The 20,425-nt window shown below is 47.1% G+C and overlaps 9 protein-coding genes across 9 annotated transcripts; 3 read left to right on the top strand and 6 right to left on the bottom strand.

Moving 5' to 3' along the window:
• Window positions 1-1,412: 1,412 nt before the first annotated feature.
• On the top strand, window positions 1,413-2,619 carry Pmar_PMAR019928 (conserved hypothetical protein; the record flags this gene model as incomplete). Its single annotated transcript, XM_002786203.1, has 3 exons — window positions 1,413-1,583; window positions 1,633-2,216; window positions 2,273-2,619. The coding sequence occupies exons 1-3, from the start codon at window positions 1,429-1,431 to the stop codon at window positions 2,617-2,619; spliced, it is 1,086 nt and encodes a 361-aa protein (XP_002786249.1). The 5' UTR covers window positions 1,413-1,428.
• A 775-nt stretch (window positions 2,620-3,394) lies between these two features.
• On the top strand, window positions 3,395-7,620 carry Pmar_PMAR019927 (conserved hypothetical protein; the record flags this gene model as incomplete). The annotated part of the gene is made up of 14 exons (XM_002786202.1): window positions 3,395-3,506; window positions 3,547-3,610; window positions 3,868-3,970; window positions 4,230-4,310; window positions 4,613-4,740; window positions 4,785-4,872; window positions 5,108-5,208; window positions 5,638-5,734; window positions 5,785-5,837; window positions 6,095-6,185; window positions 6,335-6,420; window positions 6,576-6,681; window positions 6,724-6,864; window positions 7,507-7,620. 14 exons carry the CDS (start codon window positions 3,395-3,397, stop codon window positions 7,618-7,620), a joined length of 1,365 nt encoding a protein of 454 aa, XP_002786248.1.
• A 148-nt stretch (window positions 7,621-7,768) lies between these two features.
• On the bottom strand, window positions 7,769-8,614 carry Pmar_PMAR019926 (hypothetical protein; the record flags this gene model as incomplete). The annotated part of the gene is made up of 4 exons (XM_002786201.1): window positions 7,769-7,939; window positions 7,982-8,204; window positions 8,253-8,440; window positions 8,501-8,614. The coding sequence occupies 4 exons, from the start codon at window positions 8,612-8,614 to the stop codon at window positions 7,769-7,771; spliced, it is 696 nt and encodes a 231-aa protein (XP_002786247.1).
• Window positions 8,615-8,868: 254 nt separating this feature from the next.
• Window positions 8,869-9,642, bottom strand: Pmar_PMAR019925 (hypothetical protein; the record flags this gene model as incomplete). The annotated part of the gene is made up of 5 exons (XM_002786200.1): window positions 8,869-8,904; window positions 8,964-9,056; window positions 9,099-9,158; window positions 9,409-9,552; window positions 9,598-9,642. 5 exons carry the CDS (start codon window positions 9,640-9,642, stop codon window positions 8,869-8,871), a joined length of 378 nt encoding a protein of 125 aa, XP_002786246.1.
• Window positions 9,643-10,030: 388 nt separating this feature from the next.
• On the bottom strand, window positions 10,031-10,948 carry Pmar_PMAR019924 (hypothetical protein; the record flags this gene model as incomplete). Its single annotated transcript, XM_002786199.1, has 5 exons — window positions 10,031-10,190; window positions 10,386-10,486; window positions 10,539-10,652; window positions 10,703-10,732; window positions 10,838-10,948. The coding sequence occupies 5 exons, from the start codon at window positions 10,946-10,948 to the stop codon at window positions 10,031-10,033; spliced, it is 516 nt and encodes a 171-aa protein (XP_002786245.1).
• Window positions 10,949-12,877: 1,929 nt separating this feature from the next.
• On the top strand, window positions 12,878-14,485 carry Pmar_PMAR019923 (NEDD8-conjugating enzyme Ubc12, putative; the record flags this gene model as incomplete). The annotated part of the gene is made up of 6 exons (XM_002786198.1): window positions 12,878-12,995; window positions 13,703-13,813; window positions 14,005-14,060; window positions 14,109-14,218; window positions 14,267-14,333; window positions 14,390-14,485. 6 exons carry the CDS (start codon window positions 12,878-12,880, stop codon window positions 14,483-14,485), a joined length of 558 nt encoding a protein of 185 aa, XP_002786244.1.
• Window positions 14,486-16,390: 1,905 nt separating this feature from the next.
• Window positions 16,391-16,773, bottom strand: Pmar_PMAR019922 (hypothetical protein; the record flags this gene model as incomplete). Its single annotated transcript, XM_002786197.1, has 3 exons — window positions 16,391-16,528; window positions 16,577-16,681; window positions 16,723-16,773. The coding sequence occupies 3 exons, from the start codon at window positions 16,771-16,773 to the stop codon at window positions 16,391-16,393; spliced, it is 294 nt and encodes a 97-aa protein (XP_002786243.1).
• Window positions 16,774-17,424: 651 nt separating this feature from the next.
• On the bottom strand, window positions 17,425-17,654 carry Pmar_PMAR019921 (hypothetical protein; the record flags this gene model as incomplete). Its single annotated transcript, XM_002786196.1, has 2 exons — window positions 17,425-17,487; window positions 17,532-17,654. The coding sequence occupies 2 exons, from the start codon at window positions 17,652-17,654 to the stop codon at window positions 17,425-17,427; spliced, it is 186 nt and encodes a 61-aa protein (XP_002786242.1).
• Window positions 17,655-19,309: 1,655 nt separating this feature from the next.
• On the bottom strand, window positions 19,310-20,324 carry Pmar_PMAR019920 (conserved hypothetical protein). Its single transcript, XM_002786195.1, has one exon. The coding sequence runs from the start codon at window positions 20,045-20,047 to the stop codon at window positions 19,496-19,498; it is 552 nt and encodes a 183-aa protein (XP_002786241.1). The 5' UTR covers window positions 20,048-20,324; the 3' UTR covers window positions 19,310-19,495.
• Window positions 20,325-20,425: the final 101 nt, after the last annotated feature.

The following is a 20,425-nucleotide window of genomic DNA, read 5'->3' as shown; positions in this document are numbered from 1 at the left end:
CAGCTCATCATTTCATGGACTTGTTTCATGGACACCATGACACACCACATGAGACGATAGTTGTGGAACAGACCAAACCAGGTAGTAAGGATTCGAGAAGAGTTTGCCATATATGGTCTTTGTGATAATACTGACCGATAGTATTTGACAAGTTGAGAGAGTCGTATGCAGTATAGCATGTCCACTGTGAGGAGATTGAGTAACCAACACAGAGCAAACGAGCTTCATGGGAATGAGAATGATAGTAACATCTATGTGATTGCTCTTCAAGTCATAGTGGTGGTTCTTGTATTCACATTGAAAGTAGTAGGATGTGTGCGAATTGAATAATACCTTAGAGATGTGGTTCATCGCTGACATCAGACAATTTTCGGTCTCGCAAGTAGCCGAATATCATTGAGACATATGACAGATGAGACGAACTTATTTGATAGCCCTCTTGTAAAAAATGACAAACTCCGATGGATCATAATGTTGTGTCAATTTGCAGCCTAGATTGCTCGAAGTCGAATTCGTCCAGGATGGGGTGTTGTGAGCTCAATCTCAGGTCTTGGGGAGAAGATATTCTTGAGTATCTTTGGTTCAATGATCGAAATGATGTTCCGCCATCTTGACAGTGAATGGCCGGATATCACGTCGAATGGCGGATTATTTAGCAGTGCGATGGATGTCGCTACTGGAGCTGCGGACGCCGCGACGGAGCAATATGGACCAGGCTGCTATGAAGTTTAAGTATATACATTTTGTGTGAATGAAAGAAACTACAATCAATTACTGTACATCTTCACCTTATACTGTTCTGCAGTTTTTATGAGCGCCTCGTTTGTGACTCTATTGTTGGTCTTAGGAGGTGTTGTGAATATGCTGAACACATCTCGACGAGTCCGTCGCGGCCTTCCTCTGATACTCTTAGCTCTCCTTGTCTCTGGTAGAAAGTTGAGTTGTGGGGAGTGCTCGCACGGCGAGTAGGACTTTCGTGGAATTCTAAACAGGATACCGGTTCCTAGCAGCATCTCATTGAAGAGTGTATCTCTTCAAGAAAAACTTGTACAACTTGTTGTGAGAGTTTCTCGGTTTTCACTGGGAAAAAATGCAATTTACTCGCGTTTTATTAGGGATAGAAACCTGTTGTTATTCGCGCAGTAATACCACGTCGTCACCATCCTCACCGAATTGACCATTGTCATCAGGCCCTGACGATGAAATTAAAGGGAACGGAGGGCGCAGCAAATCTTATAACTTTGAATGCAACATATGCTTCGATCAAACCATCGAGCGTGAGAGAAGCGTTCAGAAGTCGTGTCGCCAGCCCATTTCACCAAGGCTTTAAATTCAGTCGGTTTTCTGATGATTCCTCGGTGCTGATTAGAGTTGTTAGTATGGGAAAATTTCTGTATTGACAAATAGTTTCCCGAATATGTGAATGCGATGGTGAATGGTATCCCAGCCGTGAGGTCAAACTATCCAATCCTGGTGGAGACTCTCATGAGAGACGTTTACGGGGACTGGAAGGCAGAGTCCTTTCCGAAGCCTCTGCCACGTGATGAGGCGGGTCCGGGAGGGCCAGGTGGTCGGCAGAGAAGGTATCGAGCGATGTCGATGCTTTGTTAAGAGAACTTTTAACTTTGTCAGGTACCTTTGGATTGATGCATTTGGAGTCCTCAACTTCGTCACTTTGTCGGAACGCTTCCCTGACCGGGCGAACGAATTGCTGGGCGCAGCGGGAACTCTCATCAAGACCGTTCATGAGACACTGGGGACTCCTCGGAGTAGCGAATTTCCTATGCTTGTTGACCCCGATCGTCCCGGCTGCTATAAAGGCCTGAGAATTGGGAAGTTGCATGCACGTTGTAACAGTGATGCTGGCATGCAGTTTGACGGTATGTACTGGCACTATATCGACAAGTGGCTGTTTGCACTCATTCGCTATCACCAAGCGACCAAATCAACAGATGCCCTCGAGCATGCTATTAGAATCGTCAAGAACGTCCACCTGTATTTCTGCGTCCCAGGCCGAGGCATGCGCTGGAAGGTGAATACGGACATGAAGTCGATCGCTGGTCTAGGAGAAGCCCATCCGAATCATGACGCTCAGACAGCATTCATTATCTACACTCTTATCGATAGTTTCCGCCCAGGAGTTCTCGAGAGGGAATTGGCTGACTTGGCGCGACCTTTTCAAGCATACTACCAAGTAGCTGCTGAATGTGTGTCAAGTGCGTTGGGTATAGGGACGGTGCCCCGATATTTGTACATCGTGCATTTGTTCCAGGTGACCCCTTAGGCTACGGTTTGACATGGTGGACGAACCAGTTTCTACGAGGCCCTGAGGCTGAGCGAGAGAGAGAAGCCCTCATCGAGATCGCTCCGCTTGCCCTGGATCGCCGTTTTGGAATTTCTCTTCCTTTCCGTCTATATGGAGCACTTCTTGGAGGACAGATGAGCAGAGTCTCCTCCATAATAGACAATTGCGCGAAGATGATCGAAACATTGATCCCCAAAGAAACGTCAACTGTTTGCGGCGATGTTGAACACTCTGCTATCAACAAGGTTATGTTCGCTGCGGCCCTATGCCCTGATGAATGGGTCAAACACGAAGACGATCCGAGCGTAGGCTGAAAAAAGGATGTGAATTTTTCCATTTTATTTCTGTGCTGGTCCTTATTTGTGTTGTTACTCTGTTGGTGACAACTTGACAATTCTGAGGCAACTTGGGAAAATTTTCATTGGTTTATGCACAGTTTTTCCCGAATTCATGTGTAAACTTCAATAGTGGCTCAGTTGAGGGAAGCTGACATTTATTACAACAATGGAGAATGGCCACAGTAGCTGGATCGATTGGCCTCTCGATCCTCCTTCCAGGATTCCGAATATCTAGCTCTTGATTCTAGATGAACCAGAGTTATCTTCCGTGGCAACTAAAGTCATGAAGCTAGCGTGCTTCAATAACATATCATATCCATCGACGGGATAGCTCTGCCGTGCGATGATTCACACCAACTTGCGAGCCTCTGAACTGATGCTAGCGCTTCTCGATAACACATTCCTCCTGGTGTTGTCTGGTCTCGTCGGCGGCGGTTCCACATTCAAGGAGAGTAGTCAGCGGCATGGCTAATACTAGGCTACGATAACTGGGTCTGCGACACGGAGTGAGGTGTGATTCACGGCGCACATCTTGAGCAAGGTCCAGTTCAACTCAGTTTTCACGCAATTCCGGTGTAGGAAAATATGCGCGTGGTCAACTACATGCGAAGTTGGCTTTTATGGATGAAAATTGAGGGAATTCGGAATTTTATCGCGTTGTTACGATTAGATTTCTCTCAATAATCCATCTCTTGCAGTCGTGTTTTCCGTCCGGTTAACGCGTATTTCATATTCCCGCCCAGCGGTGAGAATGGAGAGTCCTTCACCGCTGATTGTCCTCCCGAATGAGGTGCAGTGGCAGAGGACAATGTCTAACATCGATGCTTTCATGAAGAAGCTGAGGATTTCCCAGGAGCTGAGAGGTAATATTGGCTTAGCATAGGCTTCATTTTTCACTTGCAGATACCCACAAAGACATCGTATATTTTGTTACATCAAACACGAGTATCTTCCGTCACCCGGCAAGGTGATGTGACTTGAGCAGTGAACTTCTTTCTCAGGCAAATTCGAAATTTTGGTAAAACTTTCAAACTAGTTTTCTTCCCTTAGTTAGCGTTTAAGGCTGAGACTTCAACGAGGTATAAATATAGTGATGAGATATCATATACTAGAGTGAATGGGTCATATTCGTGACCGTTACACATATATATATAGGCTTAGATGCCAGCTGGGAGGGGTCCTGCTTGAACAGGACTGAGAGGTTGCTGAACAGTGTCATGTCAGGCATCGTTGTCGAGCTCTCTTCGAAGCGATTGAGCGGGTTTTTCATGGGGACCTAGACAGATTCACAACTACTGTCAATGACGTGCTGCAGGCGATTACTGAGGTCCGGGTTGTATGGTTCGTACAGCGAACTGGGCTTTGGTTCGAAGTTGCCGACCTACATTGTTGTTTCCAACGGACTCTTGGCATATACTAGCTACTGGGTAGTGACTATAGAGTACCGTCTGCATAGGCCGCATCATGCGTACTGAATGGGATGGTATGCGCTTCCAGTTGTCCGATGAGAAAGTCTGCCACTACGTTCGAAGTTTGCAGACTATTAAGGCTGCGTGGACAGATGGCAGTGTTCTGATTTCCATCAGTTACGAGGAAAAGATATCCCACAGCTTCCAGTATGTTGCTCTGAAGGAACATTCAGAGAGGTCACGCTGAGCAGATACCAGGTGGTGAGGTTAACTGGAGAGTTCAGCACAGGAACATCAAAAATTCTTGAATCGATGTTCAATATATTGAATTGAATTATTTAATTATTGAATGGTTGATAACAGAATGATGCAGATTGGGAGATCTATCGTCTTAACACCAGCTCGACTAGGAGATGTATTGGAATTTTGGGGAACATAAGGAAAAAAATCCGCTCTCTCCTGTTCATTTTGATTCAGCAATTATGAATCATGATCAGCTCCGCAAATTGGAGATCGGTCTAGATCAAGTTAGATTTGTGGGAATTGAGGTTTCCAATTAGGTGCTAGGACTTGTCGGCGCGATGTTCTTCGGCTGTTTGCCTTCTCAACCCTGTCCTGAATCCAGGCCGGACTGTGACTTCTCGTTCATTAGAGAAGAGGATGTCGAAAAATCATGTTGCCTGTTAAGGTTGGCCACGCCCCATGATGTCCCTTGCGAATATACCAACTCAGTTATTTCCGGTCGATTACGGACTCAACCGAGGTGATTTCAGCGAGAAAAGAGTACATTAGGATTAGCAGAGGGGCACCAAGTATGCCGGTGAGTGGTGACACGAGGCGGTGAATCGGCGTCTGTGGGCGACAATCTGAAGTCAGAAAACCAGTCGAGTGACTTGAAAGTTGTAGTTGTAATCTAATGGCAGGAAGGAAATTCGCCCGCCAAAATCTGAGTCAATGATGCCTTGAGTTGCTCGACCATTTTTCCGTATGATGATTCGAACAATCGAATGTCACGATTCGAACAATACACGATCGACTGATCTCTGGTTTATCAGGAAAATGTCACCGGCTGTTCGAAGTTATGCGACGTGGTAATTTGTGACAATGGAGGAGTCGAAGATGCTCATGGACTTCTCCAGGCTGACTTCGCGAACAGGTAAAGACTCTTTACCTGTTCTTTTCTTTTTTTAAGGGATGCTTTATGTGATTCTTATACTCTTTACTAAAGAGTATAAGTATCACACAATGCAACCCTTATGTTGGAGAGCAGGGTAATACTAGTGTACTAGTAGTGCTGTAATACTAGTCAGTTATACTACTTGTACTACGTGAATCATAGTACTGCAGTAGAACAGTTATTATAGTAAAGTTGTACTAGTATCAGCGGATCATTAGCAGCCACGATGATGAACCCTATAGAGTGATCGTCTTTACTTCATCAGTGATAGTGTGAACCATGAATTTGCGGCGGTGAACTCTCGTTCGCTGATGAAAAAAAAACGCCCTGCTCGGGAGTTAGGAGCTCGTCGGCTTTTTGCAACGCTCAAGGACTATTCTCCGATATCTCGGGGTCTTTACTATTCAGATATATCGGAGGTGGCGTTCTGGAAGGCGGCAATGTCCAAGAGGAGATAAGATTCGCGATTTGCCCTGAGCTGATTGTCACTATGCTCCTCTGTGAAGTAGCCCCATTGCGAAGCTGGCAGTAGGATATCGTGCAGGCGAATATTAGGTTATGGATGATCGCGAGGCCATACGAGTTGATGGCGCCACTCGGTTTTCTAAGTAAGTTGAGTTCCACCGATTTTGGTAGGAAATGAGCAGTGTGGGGAAATACGCACATGGTTAATTGCATGTGTTGGTTACAGTTGTGATCCACACACAACTTGTGAAAATCCTGGGGGGCTCAGGGAAACACTGGGAATGAATGAACCCAGGAGATGATGTTGGTTCGTACTGTTGAACACAAGGAATCTACTGAGAGTGAACCAAAATAAGAGTCAAGTCAATCCGCGGTGAATTGTTCTCTGTCGGCTTATTAGTTACACTGGCTACGGCTACTCTTTCAAATGGGCAGGGGAATATGATGATCCCACACCCTTGGGGAGAGATTCTATAAGGGATGTCTCTCTCGTGAGTTGCCAGTGAATCATTACGTCTTTCAATTCTTTCCAGTGCTGCGATCGGGGTACTTTAATACCGTAGGAATAGGGGTCGTTTAGAAAGCAAAGAAGTTGTCGCCGCGCTGTGTGAGGGATTCGATACCCGTGGATCTGTGTCAGTTCTGCGTAGACGCCCTGCCCAGTCCAGGCGTCGAGCAATTTTCCGGTAAGCTGATCGAGCGGGAGCTCAGGAAATTCTATTGCGGGTGAGCAAATGCAAAATCATCGGAAACTTATGGTCGAAGTTCATCGAGGAGCTCGAGCATACTCGCTTATCGTATGAATGAATCGAGTGAATGAAGGTTGGTTCGCGGTCTGTCGTGCAGCTTATAGGGTCTGCCAGATGAGATGTGTTTTTCAGAGTATGCAAATATCCCAGTGAGGAAGGAAATGGCTCTCTGAGGGGAATAGCCATTGGAAATTGGGGATGTGGGGTGTTTGGCGGTGATCCTCAGCTCAAATTCGTGGTATAGTCGGCACGACTCACATGCGGAGAATGCTTCGCGTAGATTCAATGGGCGGCGACGTCTCTGGCTGGAAGACCTACCGTCCAATATTATCGTTATGGAGAGAAGAGACTGGAGCTATTGGAAGAATTCATCGAGACCATGAGGAGTGCTGAAGTTCGGCTTGACAAGTTTCTCGAAATGGTGCAGAATTCAAAGCCGACATCGGAAGTGTTCAGTCAAATCATAGGAAGCTTGTGATTTCTGCACTATTGTTTGAGCCGCGTTTCGAACGGGAGTTGCAAGAATTTAGCGCCCCTTCCAGAAAGCCGTACTTAAGGACGAACCTCATTGCGTGATCTCTATGAATAGAGAAGCATTGTGCCGCTGATACTCTAGCTCCGCAGATTTCACCGGAATTATCACTGCCATCGTCGATAGAGCAGAAAGCCAGCTTGACGCATTTTAGTCTTCGCACTCCTAACTCTCACGATGTGGTGTATTCTGTTCGTTGGTCCTATATCTTTCCGTTATTGGTTTGCATGTAAGTTGATCTTCCCCTGCCTGCTACATCAGAAAGTTGTAAGATGATCGGAACGTGAATCAACATTCCGTTATCCTACATGTCTCTCTTATCTTCATAGCTCTTTCTGAATTACTCAGGAGAATGAGGAAAGTCTCCTTATTAATTCTCTCCTGAATGTTCTGCGGCATTCATCCCGGAGGTTCACATGTCCAAACCCAATGCATATAGAGCGTGGGTACAAGACAGCCGGCACACATGGACAACAAAATACGGACATTCACATTATTCGGGTAGCATTCCAACCCTGGACCCTCTCGCAGATGAAGTCGAGCAGGATCTTACCCGTTAACAACGGGGAGTCGGTTGAGCTGTCCCGAGAAGATGTGGCGAATTCTCTCAACTTACCCGCTATGTATAAAGCCTCATACAAGTAATAAAGTGAGTTTGCACATTTTTCCGAGTCAATCGTAGTAGAATCGAGGTCGAACTTGTAGTCTCGGCGCTGCCTTAGGGTGAGTTGTACATGACAGGGGTGATCATGGCTGAAATGGCAATTTTGCGAACATAATTGACTTCTTATTATTACAAGTCCTTAGCTTTAGTCTTGCCACATTGTGCCCAGGTAAGGAAGAAGCTCGAATGATCAATAGAAGGATGAAACTCGAGAGCATGGTCGTTATCATTCATCAGCCTTGCATGACACAGCAGGCTCTGGGAGTTGGTCGGATCACGTAGTCTCGTAGTTTCGATACCCTGAGAGTGAGGTGTCAAACCTCGGGAGGAGATTCCGTCTACTTTCAATTCTGGTGCCTCCCATTTCGCCGCAGCTAGACTCGCAAGATACATGTGCAGAGTACTGAATGGAACTTCCTGAGTGTCGGCGGAGATTAACCCGAGGAAGGTCGGGTCGTTTTTGAGGCCTTTAAATAACAGGTCCACAGCTTCTTCGCAAGTCAAAGCGTCTTGCTGATGGATCTCAATCGGTATTTTATCGGATAAAACATTAGATGGTCCCGACCTGATAGGATATCTACCTCACCGACTGGTGACCGCGACAAACTCTCACGACAAGATTTTGTTTTCCTTGACAAAGACCAGGTTGAAACCTTGCTGGGACTTCTCGAATTCGAAGGCGTCAGTGTCGTCAACGGCCTTGACCCGGCACTTGAGCACAGTGCTACGGGCTCTCTTATTTGCTCCCTCTCTGCGGGTCGGATGCAGTGACTTCGACTTGAGGGAAGTCAGAATATATGTCTAACAATAGGAAATTCAGTCGATGATGCTTTACAGTAGTGTGAATAACTTTACGCCTACTTGGTGATCGAGTTTGAGAGTACTCTGAGCTTCTGGCGGAGTCGCTGACAGGGCCACGACGGTCAGCTCCAGGCCGAACAAGACTCCAAATGCTTGAATGCTGAGTAGACGCATGGTGGAAGGAGATAGACTATCTCCGAATGACTATAATTCCACGACGTTCCGTGCTTGTGACAAGCGCAAGACTTAATCCATCACAGACTCTCAGACACAGTCGCGACACATCATGATGCATAGTATAAATTCTCATTGGCAGTTGCGGTTCATATTAAATTGAATGAGTTTAACGCTCAGTCTTTCAAGCCCAGACTGGCGATTCGCCATCCTAAAGACAAGGGAACACTTCTGATCTCGGCGCGATACCCTATCTACCCACCACCATTCCGACCACTCGTCCTATGTTCCTGACAACAGATAATACCATAAGAGAAGAAGTACGACATTGGCTCGGTGAAACACTCACTTTCACATCGGCTTCTCTCTTCGGCAGACTTTCCGTATGCTGCTGCGCTTCATCATCTGTAGAGGGGTCAAGCGTCGTGGTCGCTAAGTACTCCTGCTAGCAGATCAGAACCCTGTCGCATGAGCAGCAACATACCTCCCTTTCCATCATAGCCTTAGTCGGTTCAAGACTGAATTTTCCAGCGCGGATAGTCACCTGAGAACAAATACACTCCGAATAGAGTTTCCGTGCAACATCGAAGTACACCCTAGCCGTACTGTCTTTGTATTTCATCATGAAATTTTGGATCACACTGCTACCAAACATTCCGACGAACATGAGCAGCAACGCACGGATGCGATCCTGTTGGCCTCCATTCGAGGGGGAACAAACCATGTCTCAGCCTTAGGCACAACGCGATCCTTCGTAGAGTCGTCGCAGGCCGCCTCTAATGTTACCCACGTACCGGCTCCACTTGTCCCGCAAATTTAAGCATCAGGGACTCCGCGATTTGGCGATCTTTACAGTTGATCGTAACTCGGTTGCCAGAGAGAGTGTAGCCACTAGCAACATCACCCTGGACGTCTAGACTGTCGAACAGTAAGCGGATCTGAAGAGAGTTCGACATCACACTCGCACGGAAAAAATCTCTTACCTCATGCAAACTGGTTTTTTCTTTATCGGTCGGGAAGGTCGACATTTCCTTGAGAACGATATCGCCATTGTGACTAGTGAGCTCCAGTACCAGATATTCCGGGAGTGATGAAACTGATGGACGAGCCGTGGTGGGAACCCTGGCGTGATGTGCGCCCTCTGTCACACTGTGAACAATGCGCGAATCAGTGTGATATTCACGAAGTAATGCCCCTGGCATTCCACACGTTTGCAAATCGAGGCTATGAAGAATAGGCCCGCCAGAGAAATCGCTCACAAGCAAGCAACGCAGCCTAGACATGAATTCGAAGTCGCAAGAACAGGCCACCAAGAAAATGAATGGACCGCGCCTTCGTGAATACTTGTGGGAACAACCTCCTCCGATGGGCCAGAACTATCAGGCATGGGCGAAGTAGTAGTTGTCGTGAATTCTGTTACGGTTGCCTGAAGTACCAAGGATGGGTGAGCTTCACAGCGTCAACAACTCGCACCTCGAGATCAGAGTTCCACAACAGACGAACGTATTCGGCATCCTCTTTGGAATCACAGCGGAGCTTGTACACTTTCGGTAGACTCTCAGCATCAGTGAAGCAGCTAAAATACAAACAAAATGCACTGCACATGGACGTTGAGAAGTCGCAGGCACACCGCTTAGCAATTGAGACGGATGAAATTACATGGACAACAGGTGTCATATTGTGATGGATTGAGAGGATTAGTTCAATTTCTAGTCCATAGTTTTGAGCCTCTCGAGCAAAAGTGAGTGCATAGGTAGGCGTGCAATATTACTAGATATCCATCAAGTAGTCGCCAACGACAGATGTATATGTTGGCTCTCCCATGGCCTCCGGACAGAGCATGATCAAGTCGTTTCTACCAGTTTTCCGCAGCTGTTTGGAAATGAACCATACACAATTTCTAAAGAGGCTCATAGCTACCAACCTTAAGTGCATGCCCTTTAACATTGATGGACGAGACAAATGCAGTGCCGACTGAGGTCTCAATCTCCCCCTGCGATTCAAACGCCAGGATTTCACGGCATGTACCGTAGGCCAACTACTCAGAACAGGACAGTCCATATCCGCACGAAACTAGAACAGGCTCACCCATTCGCCAGGAATTTCCTTTCCTGATACCTGAATAACAGACAATCAAGACACCAAGAGCGACTGGAGAACGCCGATCAAGCACGACATACGTCCCATTTAATGGTGCGAGTAGCAGTGGAAAATTCAAACTACTTCAGGCGAGTCCACTCCGTCACTAACACTGGCATTATCAACTTCAGTAGTGTAATTCTCGACCTCGGGGAGCCCCCCATAATCTCCAGCCTTTTTCTTGTCCCCGCTCATATTCTCCTTCTCCGCACCAACGAGTCTTGGTTGATTGCTGACATTTTCAAGGTTCGCTTCGTCGTCGATAACTTCACTCTCAGCTTGGACGTCGGAGTCTGCTGCGGTAGCTCGTGTCTATAGAAGAGTGAAGCATAGGGGGACGTCGATGTGATTTGTTCCACTCTACATGGCTGATTCGCACAAGACATCCTATAATTTCACAAATTCGGATCAGCCGGGACCAGCGCGGACCATATGTACATAGGCTTTTGAAATGGTTAAAAGTTGATAAGAGTGTGAGCAAAGCTCCGTGAGTTGGAGTAAAAAGTTATTCTGCTGAGACAAAGTAGTCCCGTTCGACGTCCCGTGAGCGCAGTGTATGGAGTCGTGTAAGTGGAGTATAGGGTCATGAGTGGAAGCGAACCACAATTCTAGATGCTCTACCATCTCAAGCTTACTCGATCTGGGTCATCATGATGTTGCTCAACATTAGGCATCGTCGATGTGATATCGGGTTCCTCTTCACCATAGCTCTGGGCAGACTCGAACGAGGGCAGGTCGGGAATGTCGGAAGGGGGCGCTGGCTCGGACAGCTGACAAGGGACGATCCCCATGGAATGCGCTGAACAGTATCCGGGGGAACAGCGTGAAGTGCGGTATAGCTATGCTGTTAGACTACAACGTATTCAAGGAACAGATCAATGAAGAACTTTGGTAGATCTTACTTCTTGAACAGGGACATAAGACGTTCCGAAAGTCGCTAAAGCGATTCCGCTCAAGGAGGCTTCAAGCACCTTGAAAATGATGAAAACAAGCACGAGATCTACTGACAATCCTCACCAAAAGAGTGCTGGTGAATAAGGCGGTGACGTGAATTTTTAAAAGGAGGTCAACAACGTGACGTTGGACACGAGACAAGCGCAGTAGGAAATGCGATTTTCGGGCACTTTGCAGTACAAACTCGGCTGTCTCGTCACAAAACTCCTATAGTTCAGCGTCGTATAGTGGAGGAATACTCTGATTACTTCGCTCTCCAATGCCCGAAGTCTAGAAGTCAGATAGGGAACATATGGTACGCTAGTGTATGAGAATCGTCCTACTCAATACCAATCCACGCGTGTTCTTGGCGAACAAGGGCGATCTCCCTTGCTCAAGCAGGGCCTGATAATCAACCTCCCTGGACAGGACCAGATTGAATATCGATGCCTACCTGGTCCCACGGAGCTCTCGCATCGGAGTTCTTGGTTTAAATTTCGAACCTGAAAGTCACAGATGCAACCGACCTTGCTACGGCTTCAACAGGTCTTATGATGTGCCCACGACCTCCTTTATGGCACTACCTAGATCTGAACAATCAGAATGCTGTGTTGATTGGTTCATAATCGTGTTCGCAAGCGCGGTGGAAAATTTTCTACGGCCTCCGCGATGAAACTCATGGTGTGATTCGATAGTAGTTGCTTTTGAATTGCATACCCGTGAAGGTTCAGCAGTCCCAACCAATCGTATGAGCGCATCACACTGCTCTTTATCTTTATGGAGCTTCAAATGGCTCTCCTCTAGATAGGTATTGCAACGATTCTTCGGACACCTTAGCAACATTTTTCCACGCCTGAGTCTGTACTCTGATACCCGAGTGCTACTGCAAGACAATAGGCGAATCCCTAAGTTTTTTCTGAGAGATATGCAGGATTATCTTCATGGTGTTTCTCAACAATCCGGAAAATGTTACATATCATTAAGGCCTTGAAGCAGTGCGAGATTTTCCTAAGCCGTCTTGACGAAGTGAAAATTCTGGTTGAAGCAAGTGAATGCGAGTTGGACCTCTAGAGATCTTTGTATCGTATGGTCCTTCATCGCTGATAGACGACTACTATTCACGGTTCTGAGTAGAGTTGATCGTGTAGTGGAATATGTGACGTTGACAGATTTGCAGTTTGCCTCCCTGTAATGTATAAGGTCTTCGGCGTGGGTCGGGGTAAAAGGGCTGAGCAGCAGCCCTCTGCAGCGCAAAATGGAATGACGACGAAGCCAAAACAACAGCCTGGCGAGATTAGGCTGCAAAAAGGTAGTTTTTGAAGTGTTTGACTGTACTGGAATTACTTGTACATCTCTTTGACGGGTGAAGGTCACTCCGGATGGAAGTTGCGAAAAATTGGGATGAGATACGGAAGATATATGTATGGTAAATAGTACTGAAGAATCATTTTGGGAGTCGTGTTTTCGGCGCACCTGTCACGGAAGTATGAAATTTCCTCATACTTGGCTAGGCTCGATGGTGATGTTGTGGGATCAGCTATGACGCCTAGCGGTGCCACCCAAACACTTGGATAACTTCGTCGCGCAAGGCACAAAACGAAGTCCATGAAATTATACTCGAATGTCTATCGAGCAACTTCGTGTGTGATCGTGTTGGTCACCGGATGCACTAGAATGCTCATATTATAAAATTGGCGCTGTGAAAGTTCGTGTATAATATCTCATTGATCTACGAAATGCCAAACCTAGAATCGTGAGACTGCATAATAGTGAGAATCATGATCATCAGTTCCGCGCATTTCTTTGGATGAATATCCTGTGAATGTCGGTTGATCAATCTCTGACCAGTACTGTGATAACTCCATTGGGCCTTGCATGAGTCGAATGAGTGCTATTTTCGTTTCAACTGAGATAGTGATTAGAAAGTGACCATTGAGAATGAAACTAACAGAGTTTGTTGTTGTCGCGGAGTCTCTAGCGAACCCAGTCAAGGGCGATATTTGTTTTCCTTTCCAGAATTAGATGAGTTGGAACTGCCTGCCCAGTGTCGTATTGAATTCCCCAACAGTAATAATCTCATGCACTTCTTCATCAGCATTTCCCCGGATGAGGGATTCTGGAAGGGAGGTAAACCTGCTACCAGCTCCGCATCGCCAGGTCCTTGTTTCCGGTTCTTGCTACTCTATACTTCTTTATTATACTCTCCGAAATGCTCCGCTCAATCGATGAACCGACAAGTCGTTATGTGTTGTGTATGTGGTTAACTCTATCACCATTGATAGTGCTTCCCGGTGCGTATTTGTGGTATTTCTTCTCAGCCAAGTATCGGTTCTCCTTTGACATCAAACCCTTATACCCACATGACGCTCCTAAAGTAAGAAGTTTTGCGAGTTCCGCGTTGCGTGTGGAATTCAGTCATCAGGTGAAGTGTGAGACGAAGATTTATCATCCTAACATCGACCTTGACGGTAACGTCTGCCTGAATATATTGCGTGAAGACTGGAAACCAATTCTGAGCATTTCGTCTGTTGTGTAAGGGTCTGCTGCCCTCACGATAACTTTCGCCATTCTTGTGTACAGTTACGGCCTGCTCTACCTCTTCCTGGAGCCGAACCCCAATGATCCGTTGAACAAGGAAGCGGCAGAGGTAGAAAAGAAAAATCGTTGGTCGCTTAGCTGATGTTATCAATGAGGACTGTGTAGGTTCTACGGACGGATCGTCGACAATTCGGTTATGTAATACAGCGGTCTCTTCGAGGTGGAATGGTAGATGGTGAGACTTTCCCAAGACTTGTCTGAGACTATAACCTGGATAGTTCTGTCGAATACACTTTCTGTCTCACACTTGGCTTGTGTTCGATGTAGTAGTCGCGCGCACTGAGCGGTCATTTCATCGAAAGGCATTCCCGCTAGTATTAGTGGTAATGACATATCTCAACGCTTCGGTCTCGGAAATTGACATGCATTCCATGCTGGTCGGCGACTGTTCCCGCGGACAGTCGGCGCAGCATTGGTCGTGCACCGTCAATCTGGCCAACGAAGCTGGCTTGTTGGAATGGCAGCTCTTCAAAGAAGCACGCTGAGTTCGGGATTAATAACTAGTGCTAGCTCGCAGATCAAATCTCTCATCTTCACCGTGTACGAAGAGTGAAAAAAACTAATAACCTAATGACCTGAGAACTAATAGCCTTCGCCGGACCGTGTAGCTCTGCTTATGCGAATCGCAACATGTCCGCATCCTCAACTCGATCGCGGATCGGCGCGACTTAGTCTGTCCAGAATAGTTAGAATCGCCCCCCCTGGAAGCAAAAGGGGAGATGATCTCTTGGAAGCTCAGTAGTTGGATTAATTAGACCCCTTTGATGTTCGAACACAAGCTTTGTAGCACACACGATAGACATGGAGAGCATGCTCATTTCTTGTTCTTGCCTTTCTTTTTCTTCTTCGCGGCGGCAGCAGCGGCCTCTTCATCCAGCTGTTTGCGCTCCGAAAGGAGAAGATGGAGTTTCTGGAGAGCAACTACTGAGCCCGAATCCTCTCAAGATCGAGCTGTGATATGGCGCTAGAACTAACGGTGTTAAACAGGTGGAGGATCAGGCCGACTGAGAATGTACGTGCTCACTGATGCAATGCGCTACCAGTCACCATTTCGAGCTCCAATCTCGACCATCTCAAGTGAGGAGCTCCATCGTAATCGAATATACAACTATTTCCCAGTAAGAAGTAAGAATTTTCTCGACCAGGGCCTGGGCTCACATTTGAAGCCGCTTGCCACTCGGCCACGGTTTCGGGATGGAAAAATGCTTCCTCCAACAACTCTGCGTCTGAAATTTAACAGGCAGCATCAATTGGGCTTGTGTTTGATCTCATCTCTCATGATCGCAGGAAATCAATGCGGCAGGAGACTCACCTTCTTCCGGCGCCACCAAACTGGTCGCTTCCTCTACCGTGGAGGCGAATTCGTCAACCACGGGAAGGAATCTTACAGAACTCCGAGATGCGCGATCTCTGGCGATGGGAATTTCTCACTTTTCGCTGTCCTTCGTCAATTCTGGGAGAGCATCACTAGCTGTCCGAGAGAGCCCCCGAAGCGTGGCGATTGGCAAGACCGGCTCAACCATAATCAGGAGGCGCCTAGAGTAATCGTATTGGTGTCCGACTATGTTAATTTGGCGCGTGCTTTCGAGCCGTTCGGTAGAGATTAATCTCTACGTGGCTTTTGAAATGGTAGTCACATAACACACGTGAATCGATCAGTCCATTCGACAACGGAGTGTTTGAAGGATTCGTACGCCATGCGGTCGTCGATGTCCAGCTTCTTATGAACGCGTTTCCCTCTTTCAATCAAATGAGCATTGGCCGGCTCCTGTGGGAGGAAATGAATTCTCATATTCCAGTTAAGCAGCACCCCACCGATTCCGAGGCGGCAATTGATTTCTGCAGCAGATTCAGACGATTTGCGGTATTCCTGGGAAACGGAATTCATCAGTTCGATAGAACCAACTTGGTAAGCTCACTTGGACGGGTCTTCGATAGCTCGCAGGAGTCCAATATCGCATAGCACTCTTTTACGGACTGACCTGAGGAATGATTCTCACACAGTTCTTGTTAGAGAGCCAAGCAGGGCCGAGTGAGAAGCAACTTCTGTTACAAATTCGTACCACGAAAATCCTATGGTGTGTTTCCAACATCTACCCGCTACCCTTACCGGGCTGTCTCAAGCTCTCGTGTGGCTACGCCTGCTTGCACGCCCACTTCAATGGCCTCATCTAGACCGTCCGCAATGGCAGCGAGAGCCAATTGGTCGGGAGGCTCCTGGTAGGTGCCCTCGAGCTCCGCCTTCTGTGAAGTTCGACATGGAGTGGACTAACCGCCGCTCGAAGTACTCACGCGAAGGGTTATGCTTCCGGCGATCCTATCTTCGAAAATTTTGGCTTCATGGATGAGTTTAACGTCACATGGCCATTGAGCTGAGTCAGCCTTGGCTTCCTCAAACTGAGGACTAAAACTTCTATCGAACGGCTCGCATATCTCACTTCATCCTGCAGCGCTTCTAAGTCATCCAAATTGGCGGTATGTCGTCTCATTAGTTCCCGCAAACGGAGCTCACACGCATTGGTATTATCGGACACTTCTTCGCAGTAAGTGAACGGTCTTTCACGAACCTGTTGTCGGGAAGTAAGTACAGTGGCTTTGTTGTTTGCATGAGCCGATCGGTTTATTGGAACGCCGAGCACGATCGACGAATTTCTCACATTCCTCCGCATGTACGAGCTCTGTGTTTCGTATCGCCCGCTACGACGTTCCTCCACACTTCCAAAGCGCCGATGAAACTCACTTTGTCCGAGTGAGTGTGGTATGCATAACCGTGAACAACTTCCGATTCACAGAAGAAATTTTCAGTCCATTCGCACATGAATCTTGCCTTTTTCGCCGAGAATTCCACGCCTACACGACAAAAAACCGTTTTTTGTGAACAAGCTCAGCCCACCGTGAACTGCTCACAAAGGGGGATCTAGCGTTACTGGTACTTCCCGATAGATGTATGAATGCTTGCAGTACAGCACCCTATGGCATTAGCGAGTTACTATGATGGATACCCAAGTCAGTTCCTAACGTCGTTCGGCATGTCTATGTTAGTTTTTGATCGCAGTATTTCTTTTAACACGCACACTCACACTAAAACGAAGATTTGGAGAAGACTCATGATGAAGGCATCTGTGACTGATGGATACGAACTAACCTGTGGCGAAACAGGTAAGGGTAGTCATAGCTCTCGTCAGCAAAGCTCGAGTCTTCTCCTGGAAAGGCTAACTATGTGCTTCACAGCAAATTAGCGGCTCACGACTGTGCACAAGGCAATAGGTTCGTGCCCGCGGATATTCTTGGCGCTCACGTCACAACCTTGAGCTAGCAAACATGAAACGATCTCTAGAGAGCCTCCCGCAGCCGCCTGAGACATGATCATGGCGGAGGGTAGCTTGTTTGAAATCTACATGAATTATGGCGGAAATGTTATGCACTCCACATTTCCAAATGCTACCGGAAATACTATATTTTCCAACCACCAGTGTACGACGTAGGAGAGATGGAAGAGCCGAGAGACTTACCTGATGAAGAACCGTGTTCCCAATGTAGTCCACACTGTGAGGACTTATACCGTCCTTGAGAAGCAGCCACACAATCTGCGATAACATGATGAACAACGAGGACTGCTAGCAGTGGCTGAACACCTTTAAATGTCCATTGAAAGCCGCCCAGTGTAATGGCGTATGTTTTATCATCTTGACTGGCGCCTGAGCAGACCAAACAGTAATTCTCGATAATTGGAGCTTGATGCCGGCGGCCATATCGGGTCGGGCCTCCGGAAATTCACATGTAAAGGAAATATTCGAGGGGGCCTACGTCGAAGAGACTCTCTCGGGTAGAGCGAAAGATTCCTGCTGCACCTCGAGATATAAGTGACCTGAATTTGAGGATCCTAAGGAAGTTCCGGAGTGGCTCCGACCTCGCAACCGTCTCGTTCCCATTGTAAGCTGCCCAGGTTAGAGGTGTCCACAACTTGGGGTCATGACAAGTAGGGTCCTAAGAGTGATCGCTCATGGACATCAAAGTGACGCGTGAAAGGAACGGTGTAGTAGCGGTCCTGACAAATCGTTGGTTTCAGGGAAATGACGAGGACTTCATCGAGTAAGAAAACTAAACGGAAACCTACCGCTCGTTTGCTTAGAAGACTCAAGCACTGGGTTGTATCGTCATCAGCACAAACCTCTAGCAACAGCTCATTCATTAATCGAATCTCCTCCTCTGTCGCAGGGGCCGGGCTGTCCTCAGGGCCCGACTCCTGAAAGTTGGAACACGTTCCGAGCTTGCAAATGTAAGAAAACGTAGAGCACGAGTAAAAAAGAGGAGCGCACCAGAAAATGAATTCCTAAGGAGCATCCAATGCGTATTTTAGATTTTTCTTTCAGAGACGCACAATACTAAGACAACAATGTCGATTTCTCGCCAAGCTTCGTAGAGTTGACTGTCTTTTGAAACTACCTATTATCCACTTACTAATTGGTACCAACCTTCAATGATGAAAGAATGATCTAGGGCGTCCTCGAGGATGTGACGAAAACACAGATAATTGCGTGAGAGGGAAATTCCATTTTCTTCCAAGATCAGATCCGAAGGCAACATTAAGTCTATAATGGTTTGTATCCACTCATGCCAAAACGAAGCATTTAATCACCTACGTCCAGTAACCCACTCCTTACCCTTCTCACAGCCAGGCTCATTCTGAGTATACGAACTGACATGCTGATGGAACAACAGTTTATAGGGCTAAGAAGTTCGACAGAGGAGACGAAAGCAACGATCGTGATGAGCCACGGACTGTGTTAATCATGTTGTACCTAGGTTGATTCAACTTCACTGTTGTAGTCTGTTTCACCGCTAATACGATGTGCTTCCGTTGCTCATCAACGCGCAACGCGTTCGTCAATTCGTCACTACAACCTTCCTTTTTACAGATATACGACTCGTTTTCCTAAGAGTTCGATGATGAACCTCCGCCCACTAGATTGACAAACTCGAACGATTAGACTGTCTCTCGAACTATCGAGCAATTGTGCAACGACCACGCTGAGTATTCTCATCAACTCAGAACTACGAGCGTAGGTTCCTATCACGATTAAGGAAACAGTTTCCAGGCAATCCCGGATATGCATTCTGACCCAGAAATGAATAAAGTGACGTAAACAAGACAATAGATATACTAACAATTATACACAGTAGACTACAAAGCCCTCAGTATCGACCGTTTCATGGTCGCGGGCGATGACCATGTTGAGGAGCCTTTCGAGTGTTCTGCGACGGACCGGGGAAAGGCATCTCCTTCCCTCCCACAAACCACAAGGGACGATACTCCGGTATCGAGACATAGTTCACAGGGGAGTTGCGGTAGTGGTTGATGTTCGCATCCAGACCCTGGATCCGGGAGAAACCGGTTTGACAGACTTTGAGCGAGTTGAACCCCTCAAGTTTGTAGCCTTCAAAAGCATTCATAAACTTCATGGCCACATCGTGATCAACGAAGTTGACAAATGCATACCCCATGTTACAGCGGTTCCGAAAGTCAATTGGGAGATAGAAAAAGTTGAACTCGGAATCGAAACCTTTCGCTCGAATAACGTCCAGAAGCATCCTTTGAGTATACTTATTGGGAATATTACGTAGCATGACAGTCGTCTTCATCTCGGGCTGCATGTAACGTGTAGAGAAATGGTCTCTCTCGTCCACTTTGGGCCGTTGTCTCCTTCTACCCCGATCCTCCTTAGGTGATTCACATGGATCTTCTTCAACCACCATGACCATCTCCTCTTCACGTTGTTCCGCTACTTCCTGTTTAGGATCTTCCTCGACAACCAAGACTAAGTCGTCAACAACATCAGGGCCCCGAGATTGAGAAAAACCAAAAGCTTCATCGATACCAACGCTCTCTTCTCGGCCTCCAAGACTACCTAGCCTCACCCGAAGGCGATTGCTTAGTTCGAGACACTCACTCTGCGACCGATAACGCGGACTGGCGAATAGCGAGCCAGCGTCGGACTCGTGGACAGAACAAACGCTTGCAGCAAATCGTGGCGATCCAGCGAAGAACTCATCCTCAACTGTGAAGTGCAAGAAGGTGTTGAAGTTCTCCACGCGAACCGAAGATGGTGATGCATCGGACCCCTGGTCAAAACTGCGAGG

Source organism: Perkinsus marinus, assembly GCF_000006405.1.
Source record: "Perkinsus marinus ATCC 50983 genomic scaffold scf_1104296931854, whole genome shotgun sequence".
NCBI lineage: Eukaryota > Perkinsozoa > Perkinsida > Perkinsidae > Perkinsus > Perkinsus marinus.
The sequence above is the reverse complement of the archived record's forward strand: the minus strand, read 5'-3'. Positions and strand labels throughout refer to the sequence as shown.